Source organism: Elgaria multicarinata, chromosome 2, assembly GCF_023053635.1.
Source record: "Elgaria multicarinata webbii isolate HBS135686 ecotype San Diego chromosome 2, rElgMul1.1.pri, whole genome shotgun sequence".
Lineage (NCBI taxonomy): Eukaryota > Metazoa > Chordata > Lepidosauria > Squamata > Anguidae > Elgaria > Elgaria multicarinata.
This window is the reverse complement of record NC_086172.1, coordinates 3,237,324-3,253,988: the sequence shown is the minus strand read 5'-3', so window position 1 is coordinate 3,253,988 and position 16,665 is coordinate 3,237,324. Positions and strand designations below refer to the sequence as shown.

The following is a 16,665-nucleotide window of genomic DNA, read 5'->3' as shown; positions in this document are numbered from 1 at the left end:
AAAGACCATTCCATCAATGGGGAGTATAGGGCAATGCAATCCTACTAATGGATTGCATGGGGAGGCTTCCAATTTGGTGCTATAAGTGCACAAAAAAATGGTTGCCAACCCGGATGTATGTCTGAACACTTTGAAACAGACATGCTTCCCCCCTTTTGTCCTTTGAACTCCCATCCAGCCCTCAATTTTTCACCAATCTTCCTGAAACGCGCAAGGTATGTAAAACCAGCATTTCTTTCTGGCAGTACTGCGTTTCAGAAAGATTGCTGAAATATTTTTCATTTTAGGCTGCTAGGTTGACCCACCCTCCAGTAACTCCATTTAACATGGTGGAATGCTTGTTTTACTGACCATCCTTAACTACAGGGAACACGACTGTGTTCCCTGTAATTGAGCAAACTATATTTTTCCTACTGGTATTTCTGCACTGAAGTTTGTGCTCCATATATCTTTAAATTACAACAAGTTTTATTAACCTCTAGTGGACTAACCCAGCTTCACAAGGTGAAAAGCCTTCAACCAAACTCACGCAGCTGACAGAGTTCGAAAACACTCATTTCTTGAATGGGGCAGGTGGATGGAGCTCCGTTCCGCAAGCTCCACTGACCTGCCTCCTTCCAGAAATAAGCATTTTTGCTCATTTCCAGTTGCCCCAGAAGCACTAAACCTCCATTCTGCAAGTAGTGGGCAGGAATTGGCAGGGCATAAGGGGCTCATTGGCTTCTGCCCACTGTGCCTGCTCTGTCTGAGTGAAGCAATGGCTGCTGGGATGCTCAGGCAGGCATTATAACTGCCATAGTGCACCCCTGTAGCCCCCCCCCCCGAGAGAAAGGTCTGTCTACTCTGTTCCCCTGGGTGGGGCTGCCCCAAAGCAGGGGGGAGGGTCAACTGTATAACTCTGTCCATTAGCCTACTAACCTGCACTGGCTTCAAACTATATGGACTGCAAAGTTATGTGCTGGTTAGGGAAGTCTGCCAATAGTGGCTGAAGATGTTTCTGGGGGCTTCAATCATGTAGACAGATTTAAATTAATTAATGCATTTTATAAACAAAACAACTCCTAACATTCTCTTAGAACATCAAATTTCAGGTGTCCAGGTATCATGATCTTGGTGCTGTGGTGCTAATAGATAGACAGACAAGCAGACTATTATTATTATTATTATTATTATTATTATTATTATTATTATTATTGATAGAAGTTTGTTTCATGTGGTGCATCTACTAAAATTCCTAATCATAAATAATAATTTGTTCTGTTTTAAGCCCCATGAAACTGCACTGACATAAAATGTTGCAATGCATGCTTTGGCTACCAGAGAGCATGGATAATATAAATCCACATTCTTATTCCCTGAAAAATTGCTGTTAGCTCATCCTCTGTTACTTTGTATGTTTATTTCATGTTACACTCAAAGTTCATAGTTTAACTGCATTCCAGTACGATGAGAAGGTAGAAGCACTTAGCATTTGTGCCCTCTCTCTCTCTCTCTCCACCAAGTATGGAACCTTACTGGGGATGCTTTGGCAAACTAAGGATGAAGGAAGCCTCATACTGAATCATCTAGCCCAGTATTGGTGACACTGGTGTTCTGCCAGCCCTGCCTGGAGATGATGGGGATTGAACTGGGACCTTCCGGATGCAACGCAGTTGTTCCACCATTGAGCTATATAGTCCTGATAGTAGCAACATTTTACATTATGTGGAAGTTATGTGGTGGTTTGCTGTACTCTGAAGAATTTGTTTTTCAGGACAGATAATGTGTGTTCAAACCACTGCCACCACAATTAGAATCTCTCTTTCCCCACATCCCATCCCATCCCATCTCTCTCTCTCTCTTCATCTTAATCATATGAACACAAGAGCACTTCCTATCGGTCTTTTTTTAAAAAAATATTATTTATTTATTTATTGCATTTCTATACTGCCCAATAGTCAAAGCTCTCTGGGCAGTTCACACACACACACACACACACACACACACACACACACACACACTAACCTCTATTTGACTAATGTTACTGTCTCACACACTATGTTGTTTTAGACATGACGAAGGGAAAAAGAAGAGAGAAAAGAAAAAGCACACTTACCAGTTAGCAGCTCCTTGTTTAAATTTGTTCTATCCACAGAAAGAATATACTGCATGAAAAAGCCACCATAAGGCACAGAATATCTTTGTATTTGCTTATTTATTTATTTATTTATTTGTTTTTGCATTTATATCCTGCCTTTTTTCCTCCAAGGAACCCAAGGTGGCATACATAACCCTCCTCCTCTCCATTTTATCCTCACAACAACAACCCTGCGAGGTAGGTTGGGCTGAGAGTCTGTGACTGGCCCAAAGTCACCCAGTGGGTTTCCATGGCTGAATGAGGACTAGAACACGGATCTCCTGACTCCCAGTCCAACACTCTAGCTACTAATACCAGACTGGTCTTAATAAAATGAAGTGCCTCCCACTTTTCCTTTTCTTTTCCTTTTCTTTCTTTTTTACATTTTCGGGCATCCCAATCCTAGGAAGTCCTTTTCACTAGGGCTCTGCAACCCTTGAGCTTCAGATTTGGAAATCTGAATCACGGAGGTCATTTTATGGTGGATCTGCCATTTTCTTGCACAGTCCTGGGCCCCTGAAAGGAAGTTACAGCCTATAACTCCCAGCATGCAGTGCCTGGGAAGCCTGAACTTACCAGGGCCCAGGAATGGTGGTCACATATGTCCTTGCTGCTGCTGCTGCTGCTGCTGCTGCTGCTGCTGCTGCCGCCACCAGCACCTGCTTCTCAGCGCGATTGCCGCCTCCTTGGTCAATCTGCCATTCCTCGTCATGATCCAAGATACTCCAGCAATCCTGGAGGAGTCCCTGCACATTCTGCAGGTGCCCCACAGTGGCCTGCTTTCCCTGAGAGCCTCCCACTCTGGTAAAGGAAATGGGCAGCTCTTGGGGAAAGCAGGTGGTTGCAGGGTGCCTGCAGAACATGCGCGGATCCCTCCAGTCACTGGAGTATCCTGGATTGTGGCAGCGGCAGCAGCCGATCACACTGAGGAAGGGGCAATTGCACCAAGGAGTTGGCAGTTCTGGCAGTGACAGCAGGGATGCGTGTGCCCACCATTCCTGGGCCCCGTGGAGACCTAGGGCCATGAAAGAAAATGGCAGATCCACCCTAAAATGGCCTCCATGATTTGGATTTCCAAATCCGAGGCCCGAGGCTTGCACAGCCCTACTTTTCACTACTATGGAGTTGAGATTTGTCCTTATTTACCTCAAGTAGATACCCCACGTTCTCTCAATTCCTCACCTCCCACCTTGTCAAGAACCACATGCAGGCCGTAACTGAGCCATGCAAACAATGAGAGTGAGGGTCGGCACCCAGACCGTCAGTGAGCCCAGCTATGCCTATGATGGCGCTGGACCCAGCATCAGCACAAGACGCTTAAATGACAAGGCCCTGTGCAACTCATAGGCTTATACTTCTACAGCATGGTTAAAAATATGGCAGTAAAGATATGGCCAATGTTTATAATCCTTTAGTTTAGAATACAAATCTTTACAAATCATAATGCTAATTATGCATAACACTATATGCCATTTGCAAGGGTGGGTGGAGCCTGGCGTAGCCCCTCTCCTCTCTCGGTGTGAAACGAAACAAGTTCAGAAGCCTGCCTCATTGGAGATCCCCACCCCCCATCCCTAATGATAATGTACATAGTAAGAGTTGGATATTATACACAAAAATACACCACTAAAGTTTAAATGGGCCAAAACTGAAGTACAAAGGGATATTTAAGCTGATACCTGTTTTTTTGTTCCATAGGGAATTGAATATTGCTTGCCTGAGAGCATGTGAATCCTCCTCGCCCACATGGGGATGCCTTTAGACACAATCTAAAATCCAAAGAGGGAAAACGTTTTGTTTTTTAGGACAATCAACTAACAATAAAGATGGTTCAATAACCCACCCATCCCGCTTCTACTCCAGCCTACTATAAGAGGAAAAGAGAGGGGTGGGTAGACAGTCATTTATTAGAGCAAGAAACCAGTAAGAGATAATGACATAAAAGGACAGGTTGTTTACCTGTAACTGGTTCTTTGTGTGGTCATCTGTGCAGTCACACACATGGGCTCTACGCCTGCATGGAGCTTTGATTCGGGAACTTTCCATAGCTAAGAATTTTGGCAGAAACCCTCCCCCAAGCACATACCTAGGAGGGTTCCCACCAATCCCTCAGTTCTCCTGAGACCCCATTGCAGCCTCGGTACCAAGGGATCAAACCCACACCCTCAGCATGAATACAAATGTATCAAATACCAAAATGGGGATTGTGGTGGTGGGGTTGTGTGACTGCACAGATGACCACTCGAAGAATCACAGTTACAGGTAAGCAACCTGTCCTCCTTCTTCATGCTCTCTGTGCATCACACACATGGGGAATTAGCTAGCTCTCTTACTGGAGGCAGGTAGGGCTACATCTATACGGGCTCTATAGCTCACCTGTTGCTCGGCACATGTGTAGACATGCCCTTGCTTGCCCTTCTGGCAGTTGTGATTGCTAAAACTTTCCAGATAAGTAAACATAATTCTGCAGTTGGCAGTATTTCAAAAGGCTTGGATGTGAAAGACTCCCCAAAGGTTGAGGGGTTTGTGTGGGTGGATCAAGATTTAATTATTATTTATTTATTATTATTTATTACATTTGTATACCGCCCCAAGTTGAAGTTCTCTGGGTGGTTTACATAGGATAAAAACATTTGAAAACAATATGCAAAAATTTAAAATCACAAAAACATACAATTTAAAACCATGAAAACAAACCCAGGCTCATTACATATTGCTAAAAGCCTGGGAGAAAAGAAAAGTCTTGACCTGGCACTGAAAAGATAACAATGTCCGCACCAAGCGGGCCTCATCAGGGAGATTGTTCCTTCAGGACAATGGATGCAAACTTCGCATCTTCAGTCAGTAATGGTAGGATTGTAGCCAGCAAAATCTTCCAAAATTTCCTGGTCATAATGAATGACTTGACATCCCTAAGGTTTAAAATGGGACGCAGGCCCCCATCTTCCTTTGGAACTGTAAAATATCAGGAATAAAAGCCTAGATGTTGTTGGCTGACAGGTACAGGTACAATGTCCCCCTTTTCTAAGAGGAAGGAGACTTCTATCCATAGCGGTACTGATGGAGTAGTGGTCTGTAACACACCCGAAGGGGGCATGGAATTGAACTCCATATGGTATCCTCTCTCGATGATGGTAAGGACCCAAGAAGCTGAGGTGATTTAATTCCATGCCCCTAGGGATGGAGAGAGACGGAAACCAAAGGGGGTGCTGCCATGATGTTGAAGAACAGGAGGCATCAGGGAGTCAAAGCCACCCCTTGTCATTGGAATCGTTCTTCCTGTGCTGGTAGCAGAACGTCGAAGATGAACACTGGCGCTTGCTTTGTTGAGGTTGCTGTTGCTGTTTAAATGTAGAGCAATCACCCTCCACATAGGCGCAGAGCCCATGTGTGTGATGCACAGAGACCACGAAGAGCTCCATATCAAAGGAATTGGTGGGGCGGGGGAGGTTTCCCCCCACCCCAATCCATCAGACTAATGTAACTCCCTGTGCAGCTGTAAGTTTAAAAACATATCTCCATGCACATCGTTCTGAGCAACTTGGTAAAGTGCAATTACACGTGTGAGAAATAAATAATAATTAAAATGCTCTTGCTTATGTTATGCCTTTAATAGAGCCAGGCGGTGGTTTTTATCCCATTCTCAATTCTGAAGTAAAAAGTGACCATATGAACTTACCCGATATATGGTGTCAAAACAAACCATCTACTCTGTTCCTGCACTGGCTCCACACTCATTCCTAACACTGCTACTTAGGATCCTTTCTAATGCAGATGCCACAGTTAATCCCGTTTTTTCTGTATGCGTGACCTCTGTCTGTGATCATAGGTTTTGTGTATCTTTTAAGCATCCAGTTCTGAAGTGGGAAGGAGTCCCATGAGTTACATATAGCAACTCCCTATTACTAATACTGTATATGGCACTTATCAGCCCAGTAGTTGAAGCATCCATGTCAAATACCTGTCCCAGTTTTTAGCTTTCCCTGAAAACAGCTGAGGAAGGAGATAGAATAACATCCCAAAAAGCTAGTTACAGTTTCTCCTTAGAACTTTTGGATTACCTAGCAATCCAACAATACACATGGAATATAAAAAATGCATTTAATTATTTTTCAAGAGACAGTCACCTGGTCTTCCATTCCTACAGCTTTGAGAGCCTGCCGTCCCCTGTGAGACAGGGCCAAATTAATGCTCCTGCCACGAGCTGCATTGGAACTTCGGATGTCTGGAATGAAATCAATAGCACTTTGTGCATTAAAGCTGTTATAATGGATGGCTACAGTAATTTGGAAAATGCTTCAACATTGCTCACCGCTCTGAAGCCTGTCACGCTCTTGGCCTGAGAGGCTAGAAATAGGGCAGGATATTTTCCATGGGGTTGAATTAGTACAATTTCCATGGGGGTGCATTAGTACAGTTTGCATTCTGCTATTATCTCTGTGCACAGAAGTTGGAGGGTTTCATACATAGGTGGAATCATGTCCATTTCTCAGTGATGGAGCGTCTCCAAAAGGAGCGTCCGACCTTCCTTTTGGCGATGAAAGGAAAGCGATGGCTCCCTGCCAAGCCACTGGCATCCAGCTATCCCGCACCCCACCCCACCCCCACCCCTCTAGAACACTCCCCTGCCCACAGGCATGCACAGCACAGTTCGTTAGGGTGTGCAGCACCCAAGGAATTTTATTGAATACTCAGTCATAAAGGACATTATTTTTGCTCACTGTCAGTGCTGACGCCCTGCTCCGCGCTCGGCTTGCCTGACTGTGGGAGGGCCACTGACGGTGAGAGGGGGAGAATGAGGAGATGCTCCTGAAGTCCCAGCTTTGGTGGTGACACTGGCTGAAGGAGGGGCTTAGGAGGGGGCACTGGCCTTTGGGAGCCCTCTTCCTGGCCTCTCTGGAATGCAGCTCCTGACGGAGAGGAGCCTCCCAGCAGAGTGATTCCTGCTGCCGGGAGCAGCAGCCCACTGTCAGGGGCAGCAGGGCAGCTGGAGGGCCATCCCTGCCCCATGGGCAACATTTTGGCAGCATGTGCCCGGGGTCATTTACAGTTGCCTCTGCTGGCGAGAGGTCGGTCGGCGCAGCCACTCCAGCAGAGGTCTAGCGGAGCGGTTCCTTTTCTCTCTTGCTGCCAGGAGCAATGGTGCACTCTTGGAGGCAGTGGTGCTTTGGCGCGGTGGCAGAGAAGCCTTTGCCTTGCTTCTGTATCCCCTCTGTATCCCTACTCAGTGCCCCTCTCAATTTGATGCTTATTGCTTGAGATATTAGGGTGTGCCTGGGCACACCTGCACACCACTTGCACCTGCTCACTCCCTTGTCTTTTGTATGGAAAGCTCTAGGGCCCTCTCCTCCCACCTTCTTTGTATCATACCTCTTCACACCCTCCCTTTTTTTCTCTTTTCTGATGGTGGTGGGTGGGTGGGTGGGTAGGGGGGTGGGAGCCTTTCCAGGAAGGCAGAAGACTTTCGCTACACTTTATTGCAGCTAATATCTACTCAGTTTGTGAGTCTGCACATGTTTCTACAGGAGGTAGAGGAATTCGGGTGAAGGGAGTGGAGCACCTTTAGATATAGTGATTTTAGACAGGCTTACTGGAAATGTTATTAAAGATTTACCTATTGTGTTTTGACCTGCTTTGAGCAGACTTGTTTGTTTATTCACCTTTCTACCCTGTTAGAGGAGTGGAGGAGGGGTCTGGGTTGTTGTTGTTTTTACCTGAAGGGCACACACATGTGAGAGGAAATGAACTCTCCCTCTGTCCCTCCATACAACTCAACACTTCAGACATTTTTCTCTGAGTTCAGTCCACTTCTGGTATTGAAGCTGGACCAATTACAAATAGAGCTTGAAGTGAAAGCCTCAGAGAGGTAAAGCAGGAGAGGAAAGAGGGTTCAGCTCTTCTTACCTGTGCGCTCCTTGTGACATTAAAATAGACATTCTCTTGCTTTATACATGTGTGGCACAGTTGTGTGAAAAACAAAACATCAGATCTAGTGGAGCCTAGAATAAGAAAAGCTCTATAGTAACATTGGGACATGGGTGTTAATTAACAAAACGAACTTGGATTATTAATGGTAAGGATTGTTCTCCAGTGCTTCATTCTTGCCACAGAGCAAGGGCAGCTCCTAGCTTGGAAAGAATAGGTACTATTACCAGATGCCTAATTATAATCTCTACTGTTGTCACTACAAATAGAGAATAGGATCAGGCTCCAATCATTGTAAAATTATATAAGCCATGGGTTGTATTCAGTGATGGTTGAATGGAAGGCAGCTTACACAAGCAATGTTTCTCTTCCCTTTCCCCAGGGGAGGCCTATTCATATAGGGGAAGTATGTAGTTGCCTACGGCCCCAAGTTAAGTGGGGCACAAAATTTGAGGGGGGAATGCAAACTTTAAAAAAATACAAATAAAATAACAAAAATGTCATTATTCCAATTCCAGTGCATGTACAGGGTAATATGACCGAGGCTATGGAGGTAAATGAAGGACCTACTGGGGATGGTGGAGCGAAGTCAGGCCACCCACCCACGTTTGGGATCCAGTCCTCCCTTGAGTGACAAGGGGTATCTTTCTGTCTGCTGCTGCTCCCAGTTGGAGGCAGGGAGTGCACGCGCGCACACACACACACACCGGGAGCAGCCCCTTCCTTTGCTCTTGGAGGGCTGAGCCTAGGGGCTGGTGGTGCCTTGTTGGCCATATCACCCTGAGAATGCAACCTGGGACACATCTACACGGCCACTTTATACCAAAGTAAATGTGCAGATTTGTGTTTTAGGTCACACGACGCAGCCATCCATTCACTGCAGCGGTGGCTCTTACCCACAATAATGCACATACTCGTATTTCCGATTTACTGGGACTTTTAGGTTAACGTCCGACTTTGCATTGCATTATGGTTATGTATCCTTAGGGGAGTTAAATCGCATTTGTCATGTGGGCGTAGCTTTGATGTGATTGGCCGATTTCCCCCCTTCCCCCCTATCGGCTGCCTTGTTTCTACCCACTGTTTTCACTTTCAATTTTACAACAAAGATGGCGAACGGGCAGTGAGTGAGCAGTCCCCTGCTCTGTTCTTCATCTGCTGCCTCGTTCGGGTGCATTATTCTAAATTTCCTTGAAGAACTCTCCAGACTGCCCCTTTCGAAAATAGGGGCCGTTTAGTGCTTCGGGAGCCTTATTAGGCAAAGCTTGCCTGGGTTGGGGAAGCCGGTTTTGGGTGTGCACTCGCATGTGTATGCATGTGGCTGAAAGGCAAAAGGATGAGGTGGTGGGGCAGGAGATTCTGAGCCAGGCAGCCTCCTCCTCCATCTCAGTGAACTGCTTGCAGTTTTGACAACAAACGAGAGACCCTTGGGGGGTAGTTCGGGTGCTGGGCTGCAACCCGGGGCATGATCCTGCAGGGCAACATCACACTGGACTCTCCTTTCACCAATATAAATATGCAGATCTCCGCATATATAATTTATTGTTTTGCTCGTCCCTCCTTCGTTGCAGACGTGCAAATGTGCACAGCATCAAGTACACTAAAAAAATTATAAATCACTGTTGTTGCTGCAGTGTGACGATCGTTGACTAATTCGAATCAGCTAAAATTCAGGTTAAAATTTAATGAGAAGCAATTCCGCAGTCGTATAGACGAGGACCAGGATCCTTCACCTGGTGCTGAGATTGTCTCCTTTGTTGTTTTTATCAGACCCTCTGTGATGATACAGTGTTTAGTATCCCTTGCCCATTCCCACCTAAATGCCCTGGAACGGCTTTTCAGTGGTTACTTGGGGTTAGAGGATGGGAAGAGAAATTTTGGTTGCATAAGCTGCCTTCCACTCATGCAATCATTGGCTATAAGCCCATATCCCACTGGGGGGGGGGGGGGGAGAGAAACATTGGCAATTTATTTATTTATTTATTTATTTATTACATTTTTATACCGCCCAATAGCCGAAGCTCTCTGGGCGTTCACAAAAATTAAAACCATCATAAAACAACCAACAGGTTAAAACACAAATACAAAATACAATATAAAAAGCACAACCAGGATAAAACCACGCAGCAAAATTGATATAAGGTTAAAATACAGAGTTAAAACAGTAAAATTTAGATTTAAGTTAAAATTAAGTGTTAAAATACTGAGTGAATAAAAAGGTCTTCAGCTGGCGACGAAAGGAGTACAGTGTAGGCGCCAGGCGGACCTCTCTGGGGAGCTCATTCCACAACCGGGGTGCCACAGCGGAGAAAGCCCTCCTCCTAGTAGCCACCTGCCTCACTTCCTTTGGCAGGGGCTCACGGAGAAGGGCCCCTGTGGATGATCTTAAGGTCCGGGTAGGTACAATTTAACAAGCTAATGGATAAGGCCTCAATATATTATGCATGCACACGCACGCACATGCACACACACGCACACACATGTATGCAAGTTCCAGAGAAGACTATGGGATCTGAAAGCACACATTCAAGACAGGATTTCAATTTATGCTAAAAATAAAAATAAAAATCAACATACCAGATCGGCTTTCGTAAATTTCCACCAAGAAACCCCTTCTTGCAAAGAAACAAGCATTTAAAGAACCCACCTACAATAAAAGCATTAGACAGATTTTAGATTTGAAAAATAGTTTGTTTATACAACATTTGGAGATAGTATATAGTTCTAAAATGTGCAACAATGGAAAGGATGTGATATATTGGCCATCAGAATTCTATCATGACAATTGCAGGCCAAACACCAAGTTGTTCCACAAGATAGACTAAAAGAGGGATCTGAATAGCCCATGGAGAACAGTGTAGATTTTGAAAATGTAATAAAAGGAAAGACAGTACTTGTGCCAATTTTCAAAGAGTGACCCACTGGTTTTGTTGGTATACAAGGAGGTGCTGCCTTATTCACAAAAATTCATGAGGAGTCCACATGACATTGGGGAACTTCAGACAGGGTTTTTGTGTGTGGTCATCATTGTTTGGTCACCAGTTCTCCTGCAAGCTGTATACAACACTGTTGCCCCATTGCAGTTGTTGTCTCACGTCTCTCCCCCCCCCCTGCTTTCCCGTGTTATTTTGCTATGGGGGAAATGCAGTATTTTTTGAGGTCCTGTGATTGAACTGCCATTGTCTCCCCATGCAATCCTCTCTGCTTTGTGTAGGCAGGTGTTGGATGATACAGTGTTGACTTCACTTCTGTCAAGAATCTGTTGGGCGTGTCTCCTCCTGACAATCTTCCATTTTGTTCCTGGGGACAACACTAGGAATGTCGGAGGTGCAGCCTCCTAGCGTTCCACTAGTACAGCATGGAGCCAAACTCTGCTCAGCTCCATATCCCAGGGATGCCTAAGAGGACGGGCCATGGGGAGGAGGGCATCTGTTGCAATGGATGTGAGCACATGCAACCCGTTTGCATTTAATCTCCTCTCCCAGTGTCCAGACAGATAGGAAACGTGTTTCTGTTGCTTTAACAGGGGCAATACTGACTTGCACTTTGGGTTGGGGAAGGCAGACCTTTCTCGATGGCCTTGTAGGCCCCTTCCAACTCTGCTATTCTATGATTCACTCCTGGAATGAAGTTTGGCCTGCCAACCCAACTGCAACTCTGTAGTGCCATTTTCCTCCTTTCGTTCATTCCCTTTTAAAAAAAATTCAATTCAATAGTTGTGCAATTCTGATCTAGGCCTTTGCTAGACCTACCTTAAAAAGTGTGATGGAGGAGGGGAGAGCCTGCAATGCAACTATTGCAGGCTGTCACGCTAGTCTATATGTCAGGCGCGACGAGCTCAAAAAGAGAGCCATCGCGCCTGCCATTTTTTTATGTTTAAAGGGACGATGCGCACAAACGCTTGTGCGCACAGGTAAGCTTTTTAAAAAAATTGGTTTCCCTACTCCCCCCTGCCCTCGATGGGCGCAGTGCTCCTGGGGAGCGCTACGCCCTGTGCGCGGCTTCTCCTGGCTACACACGAGTAATTGTGCGGAGCCAGGAAAAGCCGCGGAATGGGCTACACGCTCATGGTCTCAGGCTCAGCCCGAAACTGTGGGAAAAATTGGGCTGAAAGGGGTAAGCTATATCCTGGGGCCAGGGAGGGTTGATCCCTCCCTGAACCCGGGATCCCCTGTGCGTCATCTGGACGCACAGGGGCGATCCCAGGTATCAGCCCGGGATATAGCCTGGTCTAGCAATGGCCCCAATGAAATAAAAAGATTAAAATGTAGCTGCTTTGCGCTATGAGTCTGGGGGAGAAACAGTGAGATATTTTGTTAAAACAGGAGTTGCAAAGCCAGCTAACAAGCAGGAAAAATCAAACCTGCCTAGCCCCGTTGTGGAACTGACTAGTCAGGATTATGAAACTGACTTCAGGTTGTCTAATAAGACCTGGCTGTGAAATTCACTAGATTAGAAATGTGGAAAAAATCAGTGGGACTTAACAGCTCAATTTGTTCCATGTTTACCAGGAACCAAGCTTAGTTGCAGTCCTTTAGCCCTGTGCTGCAGGCACTTAAAAAAAGAAAGGAAAAAAAAGTTAAAAACAAGTTTAGAATAGTGGAATTTTTTATAATGAAATAGCACAACCAATAATGTTTTTTTTTTAAAAAAAAATAGGTGCACCTGTGCATTTTTACTGGAGCACAAAAGTGGCAGCAAAAGATTAAAGTTGTTCTCCTACCTGGGCCTTGAGCAAGCAGGCAGGTTCCTACAGTCCTCCTGCTCAGTCTTTTGCGGGGGATGAACACATTGCCTGGCTTCAAATCTTTGCTCCTGGAGGGTGGCCTCACGTGGAGGGGGAGAGTCCTCTGAACTGGCATTTAAAGGTGACGTTGGTGGGGCTTACACTTCAAGGGGGCAGTGGCCATGTAACTTATGTCAGAATAAATTTGTTAGTCAAGCCTCTTTGTTATCATAAACACGTTTACTTGGAAGAAAGGATGCTTCAAAAATGTTGGAAGAAGGTGGCAACCTAAGGGTTGAGGCAAGGAGAGGGAGACGACACCTGCCCACAGTGCTGATGGAACATCGCAAGATGCTCACATGAAAAAAGCACTAGACCCCCTGAAATGTGGAGAGCTAATTGCAATTCCATTTGTAACTTGCAGCAGAAAAGCTGTTATTTTGTAGAGCTAGGAGCATTCGCTCTGGAAACAACTTCTATGTCAGCAGTGCACAATGAGTGCTAACGTATAGAAGGCCACTAAGCCTCACCACTGATGTCATTTTGGAAAAGCTAATATAGTCCATTGCACTCATATAAAGTTGTTGCCTTTAGGAGAGATCCTCTCCTAAAGATCTGTTTGCATGCAGGGGGCTGAGCAGAACTTTGAATGCTATTTATATTTGTAAATTACACCAGTAAACACATACACACCTCACTGCACTGCATGTACCATATCATGTACTTCAAAAGATTAGATAATATGTAGGCTCTTAGTGAGAGAGCCAAGATCTTCCATAGATCTATAGAACAGGCAGCACAAATCTTCGTATATAAATTGAAATGTTGAGGAATCTTCTGCTGCCACAAATACTTCAAAGATTCTGAACTAAATAAAAGGTCCCTCTATAAAAGCAATCATATAGGTGGGGAGAGAAGGATGTGTTGCTTTTTGGACCACTCAAAGGAAGGTTGGTGACTAACTTTTCTTGTTATCTACTTTTTCACACAATGATTGTTTACTTGGAATGAGTGTATGAGTAGGTTTATGTTGGAAGAGGCATTCCATCAGGTATTGTGGTCCTGAGCCATGTAAAGGCTTTATTGGTTAAAACCAGCACCTTGAATTGGGCTCAGAAACATATAGGCAGCCAATGCAAGTTCGAACCATCTTGTTCCAGTTATCAATCTGGCTGCTGCATTTTGCACAAGCTACAGCTTCTGGACTGTCTTTAAAGACAGCCCCACATAGAGCACATTGCAGTAATCTAATTTGGCAGTTACCAGAGTATAGACAACTGAAGCTAGGTTATCCCTGTCCAGATAGGGGCGTAGCTGGGCCACCACCCAGTTGGTAGAAGGCACTCTGTGCCACCGAGGCCACCTGACCCTCAAGGGACAGAGATGGTTCTCAGAGAACCCCCAAGCTACAAACCTGCTCCTTCAGGGGGAGTGCAACCCCATCCAGAACAGGTTGAACACCCACCATCTGGTCAGAAGAACCACCCACTAACAGCATCTGTCTTGTCTGGATTGAGTTTCAGTTTATTAACCCTCATCTTGTCCATTGTCGCATCCAGGCACCGGTTCAGCACATCCACAGCCTCACCTGATGAAAAGTAGAAGTAGAGCTGCGTGTCATCAGTGTACTGATGACACGCAGCACTCCAAAACTCCAGATGACTGCACCCAACGGTTTCATGTACATGTTAAACAGCACAGGGGATAAGACTGACCCCTGCTGAACACCATACTGGAGATTCCAGGGGACTGAGCAATGTTCGCCAAGCACCACCTTCTGGAGCCGACCCGTCAAGTAGGAGAGGAACCATTGCAATACAGTATCTGCAATGCAGTATTGCTAGTTATAGGGGTGTCTTGAACATGAGGAGCTGCTGCATGAGTAGTTGTTCGTACATTAAGGTTCCTATGCAGACACCTAGGCTCAATGCACAGATGTTGGACAACGGAGATGTGACTTCAGGGGTGGGGCTAAAAGTGTGGCCCTTCTCCTGGTAAGGCCATACATGTGAGTAACACATGAATAGTGCTATTGTCTCTAGAATTCCCCACCTTTTTCACCCATGAGAAGCAATGTGAATTTCCTGAGAGGCAAAACCCCATCAGGCATAGCTTTTCTCTGCATAATTCTTTCGCAATTTGGAAAGCTGCTTTTGTTGAGTTGCTCTGAATCATACGGAGCTTAAAGATACAGTTAGCCTCTTGTTACGGAAAAAGGTAGATACCCCAGTTGTCTCTCTCTGCACTACATGCATTTATTTTAATTCTAACATTACTTTTTCCATATATCTTCAGACATAGCTGTGTATTCACATCTTTGAAAAGTGATATAAATGACAGTGTCGTTTACCTTTAATTGCAAATTCCTTCATAAAGGTTCAAAGAGTAAAGTCCTTTCAGTGCACCCTAAAGTACATTTCTTCACCCAGCATCAGCTTACTTGGGTTTCTTCCCAGGTCATTTTACATGCAAAGAAATTGCATTATGAAAGAGTACATTTTATTCCAGTGGTTTCAAAACTTCCTATCCTCAGGGAAGCTGAGAAACATCTGTGCTCCACCCAGTAATCAGAATCCCTGCACATTAAAAAGGATATTGAGGCAGATTATTGGGGCCCTCTCAGTTTGTGCAAGGTTGTAGTTGTTGCCCCTTGCAAACTGGGAGGACACCCTAAAATGCATTCAGTACTCCCCAGGAATTGCAAATTGAAGGGAAGATTGGCGAGACAACTCCAGGGTTTTTACAAGCACAGCTCATGAATGCAATTATACAGTGGAACATTAACAGGGTAGACATATACAGCGGTATGGTTGCAAGAGAATACACACACCTGAATTCAGGCATGGATCCAATTCTTTGTTATCAGAGAAAGTGTACCTTTGTTGTAATTTATACAGAGGTTTTACATTTCTAGATGAAACACAGTCAGATGTCAAAAAGTTTGTACACCCGAGTGTGAAGAGACATGGTTACAGCTCTTCCTATTTTATTGTCCATTTTCAAACTGTGGTCTGGGTATGAAAAGCAAACCAATGGATTGATTGCCTGCCAGTAATCACAAGAGAAAATAAAAATGTCTTACCAAGCCTCCCCCAATAATAGCTACTTTTTTCCTCTGTGTACCAGAAGGATCCATGACTTCAATGTCTCTTCTTAGACCAGGCAGGAAAAGTGTATACATTTCTCTTGCTCAATAGGGAACATTTGCAGGGGAGGAGAAACAGGCAGTCCACTCAAGTCATGGTCAATGATCAGCTAAAACAGAATACATCTGGGCACTCAAACAATTGGGCTGGATCGAAATTTAGTAATACTTAAAGGAGACCGATTGAAATTAATGAGACTTTAGTCATGATGAATAAAAGTCCCATTGTTTTCAAAGGGTCTGCTCTAAATATGAATAAATCTGGATCTAGCCATAATCTTTTTATTTCCTCTTACCTTAATGTTCATTAAGTTATTCATTCTCTAGTATAACTGAATAACAGAAATAAACTGTCATGAGCTTACTAGGGCTTTTTAAAACTTCAAAACTACAGTAATTCAAAGCTGCCAGCACAGCAAATAAAAACATATCTAGCACAATAACCCACAATGGATTATTTAACCCATTGTGGGTTATCATGTTCTGTGGCAGGATTTTTTAAAATGCACGGTGCATTATTTTGCTGAAATAACTGACTATGTGTAGAGTGTGTTATTTAAGCCATCATTTATATGTTAAAAAATACTTGTCCCTGCACAGAAATACAGGAGCATGAGCCTGGGAGCCCCATTGAGAGCATCAGGATTAAAATAAATGGGGCAAGGAATAAAAGGAGCTTGATACTAAGAGCCTACTACCAATCACCTAATCAAGAAGAAGACGAGGATGAAACTTTTGAGAAACAAATTGCCA

At 44.7% G+C, this 16,665-nt stretch overlaps 1 protein-coding gene across 2 annotated transcripts in view; it reads right to left on the bottom strand.

Annotated features, from left to right (window-relative positions):
* KMO (kynurenine 3-monooxygenase) overlaps positions 1-15,956 on the bottom strand; it is a 57,218-nt gene extending 41,262 nt beyond the window's left edge. For both annotated transcript variants that reach the window (XM_063115939.1, XM_063115940.1), the window contains exons 1-5: positions 15,850-15,956; positions 10,619-10,688; positions 6,244-6,341; positions 3,796-3,885; positions 2,096-2,144 (exon numbers count right to left, since the gene is read on the bottom strand). In XM_063115939.1, coding sequence (XP_062972009.1) covers positions 2,096-2,144; positions 3,796-3,885; positions 6,244-6,341; positions 10,619-10,688; positions 15,850-15,948 — 406 coding nt within the window. In that variant the 5' untranslated portion in view covers positions 15,949-15,956. The remainder of the gene's footprint in view (positions 1-2,095; positions 2,145-3,795; positions 3,886-6,243; positions 6,342-10,618; positions 10,689-15,849) is intronic.
* Positions 15,957-16,665: the final 709 nt, after the last annotated feature.